A 19,033-nucleotide genomic window follows, 5' to 3' on the forward strand; every position below is an offset into this window, starting at 1 on the left:
CTTCAGCAATTACCAATATACAGCCAATTATTCTTTATCTAGATCTTTACTTATTTCCTCCTAAACAATCCCATCCCTACCACCACCAGGTCACAGATTATTTTGAAATGCCCTTCTTTTAAGACAACCTCAACACCATCATTACATTTTTAAAAATTAAAAGTGAATCTTCAATAAAAAATATTCAATAAATGTTCCCATTTCCCCGACAACTTAATTCCTTTAACTTAAAAAAATTTCAAATAAGGCTTCTATTTCACAGTTACATTTCAAAATGGCTAAAGGAGAAGAATTTGAATGCTGCTAGCATAAAGAAAGGATAAATATTTAAGGTGACAGATATCCCGATTGCTCTGATTTGATTATATGAATATGTCAAATTATGACATGTAAGCAGAAAATTGTACAACTATTATGTATAAATAAAAAAATAGATAAAAGAATAGTCAAAGGGGCCCCATGTAATTCAAGTCCAATTATTTTATTTTTTAAAAGACTCAATCAATAATAAATAGGCTGAAAAGATGAAAGAAGGTAAAAATTCAGGGAAATGAAAAATAAGATAGAAATATTCAGATTTAATAATAGTAAAAACCCAGTTTTAAAATTTATGTGGAAGAAAAATAAGCCCACGATTATTAAGGCAATTCAAAAACAAAGGGAGGAGAAAGAAAAAGGAAGTAATCTACCAATACAGAAACTATGAAAAAGAGAGAAATCAGATGTTATATATGTCCTGGTAGAAGTGCAAAATACCACATATAAGACAACCTTGCCAAAAAAAAAAAAGTTGAGCCTTAATTTGATCAAGGTTATTTTAGTTTATAAAACAAAAATAAGGAAGTATGGAATTGGTATAGGGACAGACAAAACAGTGGAACAGGATAAATGAAGAAAGGTACTCATATATGTTAATATATGATGAAGATGCCATTGTAGATAAAGTAATGATGAATTATTCCATAAAAGATGAGCTATTTAGGAAATTATCAACTTTTGAAAAATAAAATCAGATTTCAGATCCCTATTCCATATCATATACAAAAATAAACTTCAAATAGATTAAAAATGTATAATCTAACATATGTGATATTATGTTATAATGTAGTTAACATAATGTAACATAACACCTATATATCTATATATCTATGTATTTAATGAATTCTGGGTAGAAAAGGATTTCTTTCTTTTTCTTTTTTTTTGAAATGGAGTTTCACTCTTGCTGCCCAGGCTGGAGTGCAATGGCACGATCTTGGTTCACTGCAACCTCCGCCTCCTGGGTTCAAGTGATTCTCCCCCTCAGCCTCCTGAGTAGCTAGGATTACAGGCGCCCACCACCACATCCAGCTAATTTTTTGTATTTTTAGTAGAGACAGGGTTTCACTATGTTGGCCAGGCTGTGAACTACTAACCTCAGGTGATCTGCCCACCTGAGCCTCCCAAAGTCCTGGGATTACAGGCGTGAGGCACCGCGCCTGGCCCAGAAAAGGATTTCTTAGATAAGACTTAAAAGACACAAATCCAAAAGGAGAAAGATTAATTAGATTTGACATTAGTATCTTTTATCAAAGGGAAAAGAGATTATATTTACAACACATATTAATGATAACTGAATCAATAAAGTTGATCTCAATCTATATAAAAAGGTGAATTGCATATAAGTAAAATTGTCAAAGGAGATGAACGAGAAACTCACAGAAGGCAAATCTAAATGGCCAGTAAACATAAAATGAAAACTTCAAAAATAATTAGGGAAATTCAAAATAAAAAAATAAGATATCATTCACACATATCTTATCAGGGAAAAGAGAAGAGGGCTGCAATTCCAAGTGCTGGTGAGAAAGCTGAGCAATACTGATCAACAAATCTGCTTCCAAGTGTATACCTAGAACGGAAACTCTATCACATATACAAGAGGCATGTACAGAACATGTATAGCATCATTGTTTGTAAGAACAAAGTATTGGAAATATATGTCCATGTTAGGCAAAACTGATAAAGAGAAATTGTGTATAATCACAACAGACTACTATGTAGCAATGAAAATTAATACAAGGGTCAACATGGATGAATCTCATAAACATAATGTTAAGGAAAGAAACAAAATCATGGAAAAAATATACATCATTGATAACAGTTATATCAAGTTTAAATATTTCCACAAATATATTAACTAAATTGCTAAATAAAAAATTTAGCCAAAAATTATTAAACATAAAATTCAGAGTAGTAGTTATTGGTTGGGGAGAAGTGGGCATGTTCATAACAGACCATAAGTAGTTTGGTAATATTTTGTTTCTTATTCTGGGTGGTGGGTATATGGGTATCTATTATACTCTAAACTTTTATATGTATTAAGTATTCTATGATTAATAAAAATATTAAGAAGCATGGGTAGAAAAACACGAATATAGTCACTGAGTTTCTTAAAAGTGCTGGGCACTATGCTAGACACTGGAAAAGAATATAATGCTGAAGGAGAAAGACATAGTTCTTAGCTTTACAGACCTTGAAATCTATTCTCCTTTTGGAGTTTTCTTTGTCAAAATATTGACTTTCCCTTGTGTATGGAACTCCATTTATATGCCATCAAAATAAGTAGGTTAACGGGGAATTCAGGAAATTTTGATTAAAACATTATCGTTCAAGGACTTTTTTTCTACTTTTGATTTATGCAGAATTTTGTTTATTATTGGCCACATTGCTTTGAAAAAATACTTTTTTTAATAAAAGTGTGTCCATAAGAAAAACACTAACTTTTTTTAGTTAGCATTTTTCTCCTCACATTGATACATTGTGAGGCTTCTCTGACTTGTTTTATATGTATAAGAATTGATATCTTCTTATAGCAATAATTTTTTTTACTGTAAATTTGGTTACTACTTCAGATAATGTGCTACTTTAGTGTAGCATAACTTTTTTCCCAAACTACTTTCAAGGATTAAGTCTTACTAAATATAACTTTCCAAAAAATCTTTTAATAATTATCCTGGGGCATCTGTGATTTAAAAAGACCCCCATATGTTATTATTAAATTCACTCCTATGCAGAAGCAACTTGAAATTGAGATGACAGTTTTGCTATTATATGCATTTGGCCAGAACATACTATAATAACTATATTCTCTGCTGCCCTGTCACTAAAAAAATTTTCAAGATTTTCTACACCAAATAATCTCTAATTACATACACATTTAAGAAGGTACTAAATCAAATGCCTTACAATCATAAAAAAAAGATGAATTTAGTTTTCCATTATCCTGCCAGTGACTGGAATCTGACTTTTGCCCTAAGACTTGATCTCACAAAGACATATTCCCTTCCTACTTCCAGGACTTCCGTGGCTTTTATTAGACCGCCCCATCAACACAGAGAGAAGACAGCAATTTGATACATGTAATTCAAAAGAATTTCTTCAAGACTTTTTTGAAGTAATATCAGAAAGTTTCCTTGATTTCTGCCTTAAAAGAAAATTGGATCTTAAAGTTAACTCTACAGAAACACATCCTTTGGAGTATCACAAATAAAACAGGTTTTCTGCCTGGGGACAGTTGTCTATTGCTCTAGCAGATTGCACTTACTATACTATGGAAAATGAAACACTGCTATATTTATCTGTCTGAAAAAATTGCCTCAAGAAGGATGTCTACTATCTCCACTATTATTTCATGTTGAATTGGGAGTGTTGGACATTGTATTCAGATTAGACAAAAGAAATAGGGGCACAAGAATGGGGAAAAATAAAGGAATAAAACTATGTCTATTTGCTACTGATGAGATAATATTCTTGGGAAATCTGAGATAATCTATAAAAAAATGAACATATACATAAATTTGGTGAGGATACAATTTTATCATATGAAAATCAATAATCTCATATATACAAACAATAACCAGTTAGAAGATGTAATTGAAGAAAAACCCCATTTACAACAACAAAAATATGAAATAGGAATAAACTTAAAAAGAAATGTGAAAAATCTATAAGGGAAACTTTAAATACACCTGAAAAGAGATAAAAGCAGATTTTAATTAAAAGAAATTCTTTTGTGTGTGTGTGTGTGTGTGTGTGTGTGTGTGTGTTTCAGATGATGTCTCACTCTGTCACCCAGGATGGAAGGCAGTGGCAAGATCATGGCTCACTGCAGCCTCAACCTTCTGGGCTCAAACAGTCCTCTTGCCTGAGCCTCCAGTGTAGTTGGGACTACAGGCACGTGTGACCACAGGCACGTGCAAACCCACCTGGCTAATTTTTAAATTTTTTTTTTTTTGGAGAGAAGGGGTCTCACTTTGTTGCCCAGGCTGGTCTCGAACTCCTGGGCTCAGGCAATCCTCCTACCTTCTCCAAAACTCCTGAGATTACAGGCGCCAGCCAATGTTTCTGGCTGAAATTCTTTATTCTTACATAGAATGACTCAATATAAAAAAGTTAATTCTCCCCAAGTGAATATATAAACTAAATGTGATCTAACAAAAATCCAACAAGTTTTATTTCTAGAGCTATATAAGTTGATTCTAAGGTTCGTATTACAAAATGAACAAAAAAGTAGCTAGGAAAATTTATTCTGAAACAGAATAATAATTAGTTTTACCAATTACCAAAGTTATACAAACTTCTGTACTTAAAATAGAGGGTACGGGTGCATACAGAGACACATTAGTTAAAAAAAAAAGTATTATAACAATTTCAGAAAGAGAAACAAGCACATATAAAATTTAATATATGATAAAGATGGTGTCTCAAATCACTGAGCAAACACAGGCTTTTTTTTTTTTTGAGATGGAGTCTCGCTCTGTCGCCCAGACTGGAGTGCAGTGGCACAGTCTCCTCTCACTGCAAGCTCTGCAGTGGCACAGTCTCCTCTCACTGCAAGCTCTGCCTCCGGATTCACCCCATTCTCCTGCCTCAGCCTCCCAAGTAGCTGGGACTACAGGCGCCTGCCACCACTCCCGGATAATTTTTTGTATTTTTAGTAGAGACGGGGTTTCACCGTGTTAGCCAGGGTGGTCTTGATCTCCTGACCTCGTGATCCGCCCGCCTCGGCCTCCCAAAGTGCTGGGATTACAGGCGTAAGCCACCGTGCCCGGCCCTTTTTTTGGTTTTTATTTTACTTTAAGTTCTGGGATACATGTGCAGAACATGCAGGTTTGTTACATAGGTATACATGGGTCATAGCTGTTTGCTGCACCTATCAACCCATCATCTAGGTTTTAAGCCCTGTATGCATTAGGTGTTTGTCTTAATACACTCCTTCCCCTTGCCCCCGACCCTCCGACAGGCCCTGGCGTGTGATGTTTCCCTCCCTGTGTCCATGTGTTCTCATTGATCAAAAACACAGGCTTTTTAATAAATTATGTTAGAACAACTGGAAAATCACCCTTACTTCACATCATACACCAGAATAAACTCTAAATGGGGCAGACATCTAATGTCAAATATGAAACTATATGCTATGGTTTGAATATGTCACTTCCAAAACTCAGGTGTTACCAGTGTGATAGTATTAAGTGAGGCCTTTAAGAGAATATTAGGCCCTGAGGGCGTTTCTTTTCACAATGGAATTAAGGCTTTATAAAAGAGGCTTCGCACAGCATTTGGCTTACTTGCCCTTTCATATCTTCCACCATGTGAGGACACAGTGCATCTCCCCTTTGGAGGATGCACCAACACGGTGCCATCATGAAAGGAGAGACAGGGCCTCTTATCAGACACCAAGCCTGCTGGGACCTTGATCTTGGACTCTCAGCCTCCAGAACTGTAAGAAATAAATTTGTTCTTTATAAATTACCCAGTCTCAGGTATTTTGTTCTAGCAGCACACACTGACCAAGATACCACACAAGGACAGGAAGAGAACTGAAGTTTTTTAGTAAGCTGTGGATGACTCAAGTTCCAGATATAATAAAAGACTGATATGGTCAAGTACATTAAAAAAAAAAAAAAACTTCTGAATAACTTAAAACACTATAAACAATGTCAAATGACAAATGGTAGATGGGGAGAACATACTGGCTATGTTTGTCTGTCTCAAAATTTTCCCTAAGAAGGATGTGCACCATCTCCACTATCATTCCATGTTGCATTTATCATAGATAAACACAGAACTTGTAGCTCTAATATATAACAATTTCTTAAATAGATTTTTCAAAACGGCCAACAACCTAACACAAAATGAGCAAAGGACACAATCAGTTCACAGAAAAAAGGCCCTCAAATATATAAAAAGTTTTACAACTTCTCTCATAATAAGAGAAATACAAATTGAAAATTCAATAAGATACCATTTCTTGCCTATTAGAATTAAAAAATTCAAAAGCTCGTAACATATTTTGTATACAGGGCTATGAAAAACAAGTTCCCAAATATTGTGGCTGGGAATGCGAAATGCTACAATCTCTATGGAGGGAAGGTGGCTTTATCTAACGAAATTACACATGCATTTATCCTTGGCACAGCAGCAATTCCCACTTGTGGGAATTAACCTGAAGATACACTTGCTCAAATGTGAGAGAAAAAACTGACAACATATGCACAAGGTTATTCACTGAAACATTATTTGTAACAACAAAGTATTGGCAACAATCCAAATGTTCAACCACAGGGAACTGGTAGAATAAATTATGGTGAATTCACACATGGAATACTAGTCACTATACAAATAAAAAATATTGAGAAAGAGCTCAATTGATATGAAGTGATTTCCAGGATACACAATAATTTGGAAAAAAATCACCTCAGTATATATAGTATACTACCTTTTGTGTAAGAAAGGGAAATGATATATATGAATTAGATAGGTAGAAAGCTATATAAATAACAGACAGGCACATGTGTATGTGTACACGTGTGTGTGTGTGTGTGCATTATAAAATAGCAATAAGGGAAGGATAAACCAAAAATGAATATAAGTTTTTACCATAGAAAGAAAGTGGGTGGGAACAGGGTGGAAGTGATAGCATTGGCAGTGAGACTCCTTGGTATGTCCTTTTTAAATGGTTTTTACTTTTGAAAGCTGTAAATGCTTTGCACTTCAGAAACAAAATTAAATTAAAATAATGCAACAAGATAATCCTGTAATTGGATATAAATGCAAACAAATGAGCCTACTTGCATAGAAAATTAATAACAAGCACACAGAAAAATAAGTTTATTTAAGTATAATTTGAACATCGTACCCTGACTGTGTATCATTAATGTTTTTTTCTAAGTGTGAGAAAAACTGCAAAGAAATCTTGAATTTTATTAAGAGTTTTTTTTTTTTTCCCCCCCCCGAGACAGAGTCTTGCTCTGTCATCCAGGCTGCAGTGCTGTGGTGCGATCTCAGCTCACTCCAATCTCTACCTCCCCAGTTTGAGCAATTCTCCTGCCTCAGCCTCCAGAGTAGCTGGGATTACAGATGCCCGCTACCATGTCCAGCTAACTTTTGTATTTTTAGTAGAAACGGGATTTCACCATGTTAGCCAGGCTGGTCTCGAACTCCTGACCTCATGATCTGCCCACCTTGGCCTCCCAAAGTGCTGGGATTACAGGAATGAGCCACCACACCCGACCAGGTTTTGTTGTTGATAAGGCTATTGATGTAGTCATACTGGACCTATTTTGTATGTACAGTAGAAAAGAGAAATTAGGAAATATATTTGCGTTGTTAGGAACCAATGTTTTCACTGCAAGAGATAAGAATTCCTAATTTGAAATGGAAGAAGCTATTGGATTTGAATTATAGCTATCAGTGTGAACTTCAGACATATATGTATTTCCAAATATGTTCCCCACTAAAAAAGAAAAAAAAAAAAAATCAGAGCTTTTTCAGAAATGGCTGGTTCCAGGAAGGGATCAGGAAAGTACAATGTAAGGCTTGGACATCTTTTTCCAGAAGCATGGGGACATATCAAAAAGACTCAAGAGCTGTCTGAATGGAATCCCATTTGCCATGTTTGGGATAATTTGGCATCAAAAAGAATAATATATGTAATGGTTTACAACCTGGTAAATAAAAGAACCGACAAGTCCAAAAATGATACTCACTGCAAAAGCAGATGGATATGAAAAGTACTTCTTCACAAAAGAATGCCAGTTAGTGAATATAGAAATAATAGAATTAGAAATTCCCCTGTTCCAAACACCACCATAATCATTTATTCAAACAAAAATTCTCAACGGACAGTAAAACCATTGAGTGAGAAATTGTTGGGGCAGAAGATATTCACATGGTCCCCTCAAAGTATTATCCCACAGATGACATTAACTTCAAAGTGTAAAAGATTCCTTTACAATGTTGAGATCTTGGAGACACCACCATAAATGAGTGATCAGTGTTAGCATTATCAATAATGGGACAAACGGACATCCTATACCTCTGAATGAGAAGCAGTGGGAAGTATACTTACGTAGTATTGCCAAAAATGGTGAACGTGAATGTAATCGTGATGAAACAATCCAACTGAAATTTGGGGCACTAAATATGACAACTGGCCTGAATTGGTTAAAAAGGAAAGTCAATGTCAAGAAAGGCAAACAAATACCTAGAGCGATATCTTTTAAGAGATGAAGGAAACGTGAACATTACTGCAAGGAGTGACTCTTTATTACATGCTGGAAAAATAAAACAGGAATAAGAGACTTTAGAATAACTGAAGACATTTGAATATAGATTTTAATTTGACGGCATTAGGGCATCAATGTGAACTTCCTTGTGTGTAATAATCTCATGGTATTGTGGTTAGAGAGAGATTGTGGGTAGGAAGAAAAATGTATTTGTTTTTAGGTGACACACACTAAAGTACCCAGTGCAGAAGTATTATGATGTCTGCAACTTATTTTCAAATAGTTCTGTAGGAAAAAACAAAACAAAACATAGAAAGTAAAAGGGAAATGACGAACAGGCAAAATGCTAACAACTGGTGAATCTAGGTGGAGAGTATATAGATATTAACTGTATTATGCTTTAAACATTTTTTTGTTCGTTCGACTTCTTAAAAATAAAAAGTTGAGGTAAAACAAACCATACTGCAAAAAATATTTTTTGTTCTTGAGGCAGTTTCTACTCTATTGAGCATCTTAAGACAATTGCACATCTTTTACATTCAAGTACTTTATAGCAATTTTCCCTTACAGATTGCAATCAGATTGATCAAACAACAGGAGTAGAAATGTTTATAAACTCAGTAATACCCTCTTCACGTTTAACATGTGATTCTAACTAAGGAGGGAAAACGGTGTGGTAGAATTTCCCTAAAATCACAGAGGCTTAGTGTCATGCTTCCTAAATACAAAGATTAACATTGTCAAGAAGACTGTGGAAAAGATAATTTTAAAAAAGAGATGACTCTTAGTTTGGAAAAATACTTTGAATGGATCAAACTCTTTTCAGTGTGCCTTAAAACAAAATACCTGTATTTCAAGACTGTTTTCTTGTAGAGCAGCCATTGATTTAAGTATCCTTGTCTCGTTGACTCACATTATTTCTTATCCATTAGGTGAATTAAAGATGACCAGGTCAGTAGTTTGCACTTCAGAAAATCATGAGCTGCTCCATGGCAGTTTATGGTCTCTGGATAGCTTGTGTGTCTTGTCTCCCCTCCCCTCCCCTGCCCTCCCCTCCCCTCCCCTTTCCTTCTTTCTTTTTGATGGAGTCGCCCTGGCTGGAGCGCAGTAGTGCGAACACGGCTCACTGAAACCTTCGCTTCCCGGGTTCAAGTGATTCTCCTGCCTCAGCTACCGAGGAGCTGGGACTGCAGGCGTGCGCCACCACGCCTGGCTAATTTTTGTATTTTTGGTAGAGACAGGGTTTCACCGTGTTGGCCAGGCTGTTCTCAAACTCCTGACCTCAAGTGATCTGCCTGCCTGAGCCTCCCAAAGTGTTGAGATTACAGTTGTGAGCCACCGCGCCCAGTCACCTAGCCTTATTTCTTTAGACGTTTTCCTTAAATGTGCTCATTACTTCTCCAAATGGCAAACATGTGACTTGGAGTATCAAAACCTATCTAAGTCTATGTAATTTGTGACCAGAGACACATTTCTATGTGGGGAAGAGAAACGAGCCATCCTTTTGTCATTAGTGACCTCCAGCCTGGCCAGTAAAACTACCAGAACACAGACTCACCCTTCAAAACTTTTTCCTATGCTTATCTTCTGAGAATCAATTTGGTTACCTTCCTTGTGAGAAATGAGACAAAATGCAAAGCATCATTATCTTAGAGCAATTATTTTTACTCTGTTAAACTCAGAGCTTCCATTTTTGTGAATAACATACAGTCTCAAAGCATGGTAGGTGATGAGAAGAAAGTCTTCAGTTCTCCCATTTAATTTTGTTCAGCATGTTGCCTAACTCCAAATTAGAATGTCTGTCCAGGCTAGCAGAGCTGTATGGTCACCAAGGGGACTCAGGTTTTTGGGAGTCTGACGTTTATTTATTTATTTGTTTGTTTTCATAACCAGTTTCAAGAAAAATAATACAAAAGTTATAAAAAGAAAGTCAGATACAAATATGTTTATTTAGAATGAGAAAGAAATAACATCTAACTTTTAAAAGCTAACAAATACCACAAATAGAAGAATCCTGAAAAATTATATATACTTATATATAATGTTTATATGTGTATATATACATATATGTATGTATATATACATATGTACTATATATACACATATATAATATGTAATACACATGTATATATATAATTACTCAACTCCCTAATACATCTTTTCATTTGTAAATGAAATTCTCATGCTGTAATCTATCAATCAACTTTTCATGATATTTTTTTGTAATATTTTTTATAAAAACAGTAGCGAGGTAATTTAGTCTTTCCTCAGCATGTCTGATTGAAATTTATAGAATGCAATTACTTAGAAATTTTCTGCCTTTATAACTTGTTTTGGGTAATGTCCCAATATTTTAGGAATTGTTGCCAAATTTGGAAAAATCTCTAACAAGTTTCTTTCATATACAAATTATAAGATTTTAGGCCATTATTGAATACATTTTTTGGTGAGAGAGAACTTTTGTTTTGATTGAGCATCAATAAAAGCCTAACTCTCACAATTTTAGACATCTGATTATTGGAAGATTAAATTATGCTTCCAGATATTTCAAGCCTCATTCCTCATTTCTCTTTCACTGCTCACATGTTCTGAAAATAGGAATTGTAGACACCTTTGTGTAATATGTGAGATGAACAGTCATAGGAGATGGTGGGAGTTTTTCTGGAAGCAAACTATGCAGTCTAACTATACATATAGTTATAGCAATCTAACTATACATGGAGTTGGCTGTGAACCATGTATGTATGTTACACTGGACCCAGCACTTCTCCATGGCTGCTCTGGGACCTTCTGCCAAGAGGAGGAATATGATGCAGGAGAAGTCGTGGTAGATGATGACAATATTCTTACCCAATTGCAGTAAGAATATCTTACTTTACCAAATTTTACAAAAGCATATGAACATGTGAACACTTTACTAGGAATTAATTTTCTTCATTCATTTCAGAGTAAACCCATTTCTGGCCATGATTGCAACAGGAGAGTTGTCCTCGTCCAAGTCTTTATTATTTGCAGAGGAGCCAAAAAATACAGGGCCCATGCTTTGTGGCCCTCTCCGTTCATCCACACCATGAACATCTGTGTAGGAGTAAGAGGAAGCTATATATTTTACTCCTCTGTTGGTGCATGTTCCTTTGAGTTTGCCCACATGGATATGTAGGAATGAATGAAATTAGCAAGCTTTTTTTGGGGTGCAGTGATAGTCAGTATATAGCCCAATGGAACACTGTGAAATTTTTAATTATATGATCACTGGGATGCCTCACAACTGTACAGAAAAATATTTCAAATAACATTTTCAAATGTAATAAGTTTAAAATTCAACCAAATACTGAATGTTAGGTGAAAGGGATGAATTATGACCTGAAAGGAAAGTGGGAAGGATATATACATATCCATAAAGGCAAAAAGATATTAGCGTAACATTACAAAATCCAACCGGAATATTTGAAAAAAAAAATTAAGGGTAAATACCACTCTGCATTTTCCCTTCTCCTGGGGAAGAAGTTATTTATGTAGAGTAGAAAATATGATGGGATATTTCCTTTTCAAAGGTGGTGGCAGGTGGCTGCCTGTTGGAGTGTGAAAAACAAGTAGAATCATTTGGATGCAATTCTGAAAATATTAATCAAGTGACAAAAATACAAGCAGGGAATAATTTTCCCTACCTCTTGGGATTTTTTTGTGGAGAAACTTAGGAAGCTATTGGAATAATGGAAGGTGATAAACTATGTCTCTAAGAAATAATAACTACCAACATACAACGAGATGAATTATTTGATAATATAGACTGTGAAAAGTTGCGTATCTTTCAAAACATATTCAATATACATGTCTTCTTTAGCAGTTAGTTACTGTGTATTTAAAATGTACATATGTCTTCAGAAGCTCACTGTATGCCATATTCCAATATATATTTATATTATTGCCCAAAGAAACTGACAAGGACTAATTTTTTAGTTGACATTAGTTGAGTCTAACAACCCTTTTTGATTTTGTGTGCAGAGGGGTGTGTGTGTGTGTCTGTACGTGTGTGTAAATGTGTATGTGTCTGAGCTTTCATACCAATAGATTGAGAATCGAAAAGCTTACATTTTATTTCTACTTCTGTCACCAACTAGTTCTTTAATTTTAGAAAAATTCCTTAAATTAAGCCTTAGTTTTGTCATCTATATAGTGAAGACTGGGGCATACAATATCTAAGATTTCTTTACACTCGAACGTTCTATGAGTCTATGTATGTCTGATCGAATACTAGTATTCCTTTATTCAGGAAATTGATGAAACAAAAACTAGGCTATTGAAAATGAAAATATGATTAAGTTTACTGATTCCATAACTAAAGTAACAAGGTGATGAGTATTAATGGCCCTAAGATTACTTGAGGCTTCCATCTAATGCTGTCATCTCTCCATCAGCCATAATTTTCTGCCTTTTTTCTCTCCTCAGTCTCAGCAGATGATCTTACCTCCTACTACATCTAGAAAATAGAAGCCATCAGACTCCATCTTCTCACCACTGAGGCTACAAAAGATATCTGCACATGCAACCCTTTCCCTTTTTTTCTTCTTCCCTTTTGTTATGATGTATAAAGTGTCCCTTATCCAATAAAGAGCTAATCATTCTGCTTGGGGTTGTAGCCCCTTCCCTCTTATTTCAAGGACTTCAGTGCTCCCTCCTCCTAGAAATAGCCTCCTCCCTCAGCTTCCCTGAAGCCACACCCTGCTGAATTTTTACCTACCAAATTATCCCTGCTCTCTCTTCTTAATTTGTTTCCAGGATACCCTCTCTGTCTCAGCTCTATCATTGTTGGAGGCCATCTGTGCTTGGCCCAAGGTCCTCTTCTGCCTTTTCTCAGTCCTCACTTCTAGGTGCTCTCATACATTCTCACAGCTTTATATCCTTTTTATTTGCTGACAAATGCCAAATATATATGTTCAGCGTGACTGCGTATGGAAATAACTGCATATATGCGAATGACTACATGACTATTACTTGTATGTTTCTCAAATATTCAAATTTAGGCTATTTAAAGCCAAATTCTCAATCCCGTCTTTAACTACTTTCAACTTGGAAATAAAACACTCAATTCTCTCTCTGTCTATGGCCTCTGTGCTCATGATAGCTCAGGTGAGCAACTACGATCTTGATTCCTCTTGTGCCTACCATCAACATTCAAGCCTGGAGTACTGTTGTTTCTCCCTCCAAATTATATCATGAACCTGGCCACTTATCTTCATTTCAAATGCAAGCTTCCTAGTCCACACCACTGTATTTTCTCACATGGGCTTTTGTAATAGTTTCATGGCCTCCTCACTGCTTCCACTTTTGTTTATTTATATCCCCTGCCCTCCCAGCATTGAGAGTATACAATAATGATGCTATTATTAGAAAAGTGATATAAAGACAATAATTATTCAGGGAATACAGAAAAGTAAGAATAACAATGTCAAAGTTCTGCTGAAACCCCACCACTTGGAAATGTGAGCTAAATATTGTTGTAAAAATCTGTTTATACGTTTCTTAGATAGGTGGATAGATGGCAGACATTGTTTTATAAAAAGAGATACTATTTAATATTATTATATTTTACTAATAGCCACTCCTTTAAAATGTGTGCATATATATATGTGTGTGTGTGTATACATGCATGTATAGTTATGACATTTGCAATTTTGTCAAAATAAGGGAAATTTTATAAAGAACAAACAGCATTAAAGGGCTTGCTATAAAAAGCAACAATCCCTCCCCGCTTTCTCTTCCTTATCTTTGCAAGATTTGTTTTCACTTTTGTATTGGCAAGCCTGAAAAAAATTACGTTTTATCATATAGCCACAGTTAGATTGTCTATGTTTTGACTTTGTTTAGACATTAGAAGTTGACAAATCAGCAGGCATTGCTTACATTATCACAACTATGTGAATGTGGTTCATTGCTGAGTCAAGCAGTGATGACATAACATATAGTTTTTGTGTACAGTGCTCCTTTCCCTCAAATTTCTACTTGCCTTTTTTTTCTTTAGCCCATCTTTAGGTTTATTGTAACTGTTTAAAGGATACTATCAAGTCTATGAAATACCACTCTGCCCCGGCATGCACCTTTTTTTAAATGTACACTTATTTTCAGACCCTACTTTACGACTGATTCTGCTGCACAGCAGTCAGCTTGGATCTTCCCTTTCTTCTTGTCCCAGGTTAGACTTGCTGTTTCCTACATCCCATGCCTTTTCCATTTTTAATTACTTTTTTCAGTGTTTCTTTCTGACCCATAAGTAACCTCATAATAAAGGATGCAGGGGAGATACATTCTCCGAGTCTTTAGATATTGGAAAATACTTTTATTCTATCATCATACTTGAATGATTTGGCTGGGTAAAGATATTTAAGTTCAAAGTCAATTTTCACCAGACTTTTGAAGTTGATGCTCCTTGCATGCCTTCAGTGTTGCTGTCTTTTCTCTCTGAAACTTTTAGAATATTCTCTCTAACCTTGCTATTTGCAAATCTCTCAATATTATGTTTAGGAATTTTTTTAAAATTTCACTTACTGTGCTGGACAGTTCCTGGAGCCTCAAGAAAGCTAATGCGTGCTATCATCTTTGCACAGCCATGTGCCACGCAACAGTCAGTCAACAGTGGAGAGTATATATGACAGTGGTGCTTTAAGATTAGAATGAAGCTGAAAATTCCTATGGCCTAGTGACATCATGGCCATCATAATGTAGTGCAACACATTATTCACGTTTGTGATGATGCAGGTATAAACAGATCCCAACACCGAAAGATTTTCATTAATGGAGAAGTTGCTCATGACGCATTATCTACTTACAGGCAAATCTATGATGAAAAAGGAAACAAACCAAACAAACAACTATGGACATATTTCTGAAAAGAGTGACACCTGCTCAAGAAGAACCTCAGGTAAGTTTTCAGGAGTTGTTCCAGAAGAAGACACTGTTATCACAGGAAATAACATCTCCATGTGTTTTTGTTTTGGTTTGAGACAAGGTTTTGCTCTGTCACCCAGGTGTGCAGAGGCAGGATGAGGTCTCACTGTAGCCTTGACTTCCCAGGCTCAAGCGATCCTCCCACTTCAGCCCCTTAAGTAGCTGGGACTACAGGTGGATGCCACCATGCCCAGCTAATTCTTTTGATGTTTTTTAAAATTTTTAGCAGAGATGAGGTCTCACTATGTTGCCTGGGCTGGTCTCCAGCCCCTGATATCAAGTGATCCTTCCCCCTCAGCTTCCCAAAGTGCTGAGATTACAGCCATGTGTATATACCACTGCACCTGGTATAGCTCCATGCATTTTGTTGCCCCTGAAGACCTTCCAGTGGGACAAAATGTGAAGATAGAAGTCAGTGAAACTGATGATCTTGACCCTGTGTAGGCCTAGGCCTAATGGGTATGTGCATGCCTTCGTTTTTAACAAAAACACTTAAAAAAATTAAAAAGCTTATAGCATGAAGATATAAAGAAAGAAAATATTTTTGTACTACTATACTATATTATACTAACTATACTATTTGTTCTACTTTGTGCTAGTATTTTTGTACAATGCATTTGTGTTTTAAGCTGGATGCTATTTCAAAAGACTCAACAGGCTGGGCATGGTGGCTCACGTCTGTAACCCCAACACTTTGGGAGGCCGAGTTGGGCAGATCACGAGGTCAGGAGATCGAGACCATCCTGGATAACAAGGTGAAACTCCGTCTCTACAAAAAAAAAAATTAGCCGGGCGTGGTGGCAGGAGCCTGTAGTCCCAGCTACTCAGGGGGCTGAGGCAGGAAAATAGCGTGAACCTGGGAGGTGGAGCTTGCAGTGAGCTGAGATGGCGCCACTGCACTCCAGCTTGGGCAATAGAGCAAGACTCCTCTCAAAAAAAAAAAAAAAAAAAGGACTCAACAATTTAAAAGTTTATAAATTAAAAATTGTATTAGCTTGTAAAGTAAAAAAGTTACGGTAAACTAAGTTTAATTTATTACTGAAGAAAACAATTAAAATAAATTTACTGGAGCCTAATTCTACAGTGTTTATAAAGTCTATGACAGTGTGCAGTAATATCCTAGGACTTCTCATTGACTCACCACTCACTCATTGGCTCACCTGGAGCAACTTTCAGTCCTGCAAGCTCCATTCATACTAAGTGTCCTATACAGGAGTACCATTACAAAAAAACAAAAAAACTTTTATACTGTATTTTTACTGTCCCTTTTCTATGTTTAGATAGGTTTAGATATGCAAATATTTGCCATTATGTTACAATTGCCTATAGTATTTGGTACATTAACATGCTGTACAGGTTTGTAGCTTAGAAGCTAGGCTGTATGATATTGCCTAGGTGTGTATTAGGTTATACCATCAGGTTTGTATGTAAGTACACTAAGTACACTGTTTTATTCCCACAGTAATGAGATCAATCTAAGGATGCATTTCTCAGAATGTATCCCTGTCAATAAGCAATGCATGACTATATTCTCTCACATTTAAGAATATCTATTTGTGGTATTTATACTTGAGTGGAATCTTAGTGGAATACAATACTTTTGGATCACATTTCTTTTCCTTAGAATTTGATAGACATTGCTTTATCATCCTGTAACCTAGAATGTTACTCCAGAGAGGACTGAATCCAGTCTGCTTTACTCCCAAATATAAGAGACATACTATTTGTCTCTGGCTGGCTAAAGAATTTTTTCTTATTCTTCAATTCAGTAACAACAGAATATGACTTAGGAAAAATAGTGTTGAATATGTTTGTCTTGGAATATGATATGTACTTTTGAGTTGCAGAGTGTCTTAGTCTTGCATTTCAGGATTATTTTTCTAAATTTTCTATTGGAATACTTTTTCTGACTCATTTACTGGTTTTTCAATTCAGAGATACCTATTATCTTTATATAATGGTATATTTGTCTCTACTCCTTAGCTATTATCTTCTCTCTATTTCTACCAATCTGTTAATCTTTTTCTGTTGATTTTACTTTGCTTATCTCAAGCCTTTTCTTTGTAGAGCAATTTATTTTTAAGGAATTTATTTTTCAGCCATGTCCATTCAATTTCTTTCTGCATGTAATTTGTTTATAAGTTCTGTAATGGTGTTATTTTAGTTTCGATTTGTTTCCTTATATTTTCAATTTCCATTTTTACATCATTCTGTATTGTTATCATCTTACATTTGAGCTTGTATTTTATTCATTTCATGTACTTAATAAGATTTTCTATAGCATGAATATTTCTCTGTGTTCTTTAGGCCTTTGTTGCTATAGAGTTTCTTTCATTCTTAGTTTTTGTTCTGCTTACCTAGTTCTCATGTCATTCTTTTTTCATCTTGTTCATATTTTCAGTGAGCTCTGCATCTAAATTGTTTTTTGTTCTGATATAGATTGAGTGAATTCCCCTTAGGTCCCTTCCCATATTAACTGAATGTGAGGGTATTTCTCTACAAGATGTAGCCTGAGAGCTTGTAATTGATTTCTACTCACTTCTAAGTAGCCTGAGGATTTAGGTGTGTATGTTTTGAAAGCTAGGCAGGAGTAGGGAGAGAGCTAAGCTGGGGTTAGGTACAACCAAGTATTTCAAATACTGTATATTCTTCTAGCTTTTTCTATTTGACCTGCTTTTTCTTTTTTATTTTTGACCTTTTTTTTTTCTTACTGAAGTGTTTAACATATCCTACTATAGTTCCAGATTTGTCAGTTTTTGTAATTCTGTCAGTTTTCTCTGTCTAGTGCAATGTTATGTTTAAGTGCATACAAGTTAAAGACTATTTTTTTGGCTTAGGGATTGTTTTCTATTATTTTATAATGCATCTGATATGGTTTGACTGTGTCCTCATCCAAATCTCACCTTGAATTGTAGTTCCCATAATCCCCACATGTCGTGAGAGGGACCTGGTGGGAGGTAATTGAATCATGGGGCAGTTTCCCCCATGCTGCTGTTCTCATGATAGTGAGTGAGTTCTCAAGAGAGCTGATGGTTTTATAAGGGGCTTTTCCTTGTTTGCTGGGCACTTTCTTCTGCTGCCGCCATGTGAAGAAGGATGTTTTTGCTTCCCCTTCCACCATAATTGTAAGTTTCCTGAGACTCCCCCAGCCATGCAAAACTATGAGTCACTTAGATTTCTTTTCTTTATAAATTACCCAATCTTGGGTATGTCTTTATTAGTAGCACAAGAATGGACTAACACATCATCTTACTATAAAAATCTCTTAGTTTTTCAAAACTTTATGCTCAAAATTTTCTTTTGGTTTGGTGTTAGGTGTGTCTTTTATAACCAGGATGCAGCAGAATTTATGTTATTATTATCCTATCTCTGCCTTTTAATAGGTGAATTTTATCCACATTGATGCTGATATGTTACACTTTTGGGCTTATTTGTACCATTTCCTTTTGTGCTATGTACTTACCTTCCATTTTCTTTGCTTTTCTTGCTGTGCTCTGTTGGATTGACAAAGGATTCTGCATTTTTTTCCTTCCCTTTTTTCAACT

General features: G+C 35.5%; 1 protein-coding gene across 1 annotated transcript in view; it reads left to right on the top strand.

Annotated features, from left to right (window-relative positions):
* The first annotated feature begins 15,303 nt into the window (after positions 1-15,303).
* Positions 15,304-19,033, top strand: part of OGFRL1 (opioid growth factor receptor like 1) — a 70,667-nt gene continuing 66,937 nt past the window's right edge. The window contains exon 1 of the mRNA XM_017957992.3: positions 15,304-15,462. Within this exon, the coding sequence (XP_017813481.1) occupies positions 15,415-15,462 (48 nt within the window). The 5' untranslated portion in view covers positions 15,304-15,414. The remainder of the gene's footprint in view (positions 15,463-19,033) is intronic.

This window comes from Papio anubis, chromosome 6 (genome assembly GCF_008728515.1).
Source record: "Papio anubis isolate 15944 chromosome 6, Panubis1.0, whole genome shotgun sequence".
Taxonomy (NCBI): Eukaryota; Metazoa; Chordata; class Mammalia; order Primates; family Cercopithecidae; genus Papio; species Papio anubis.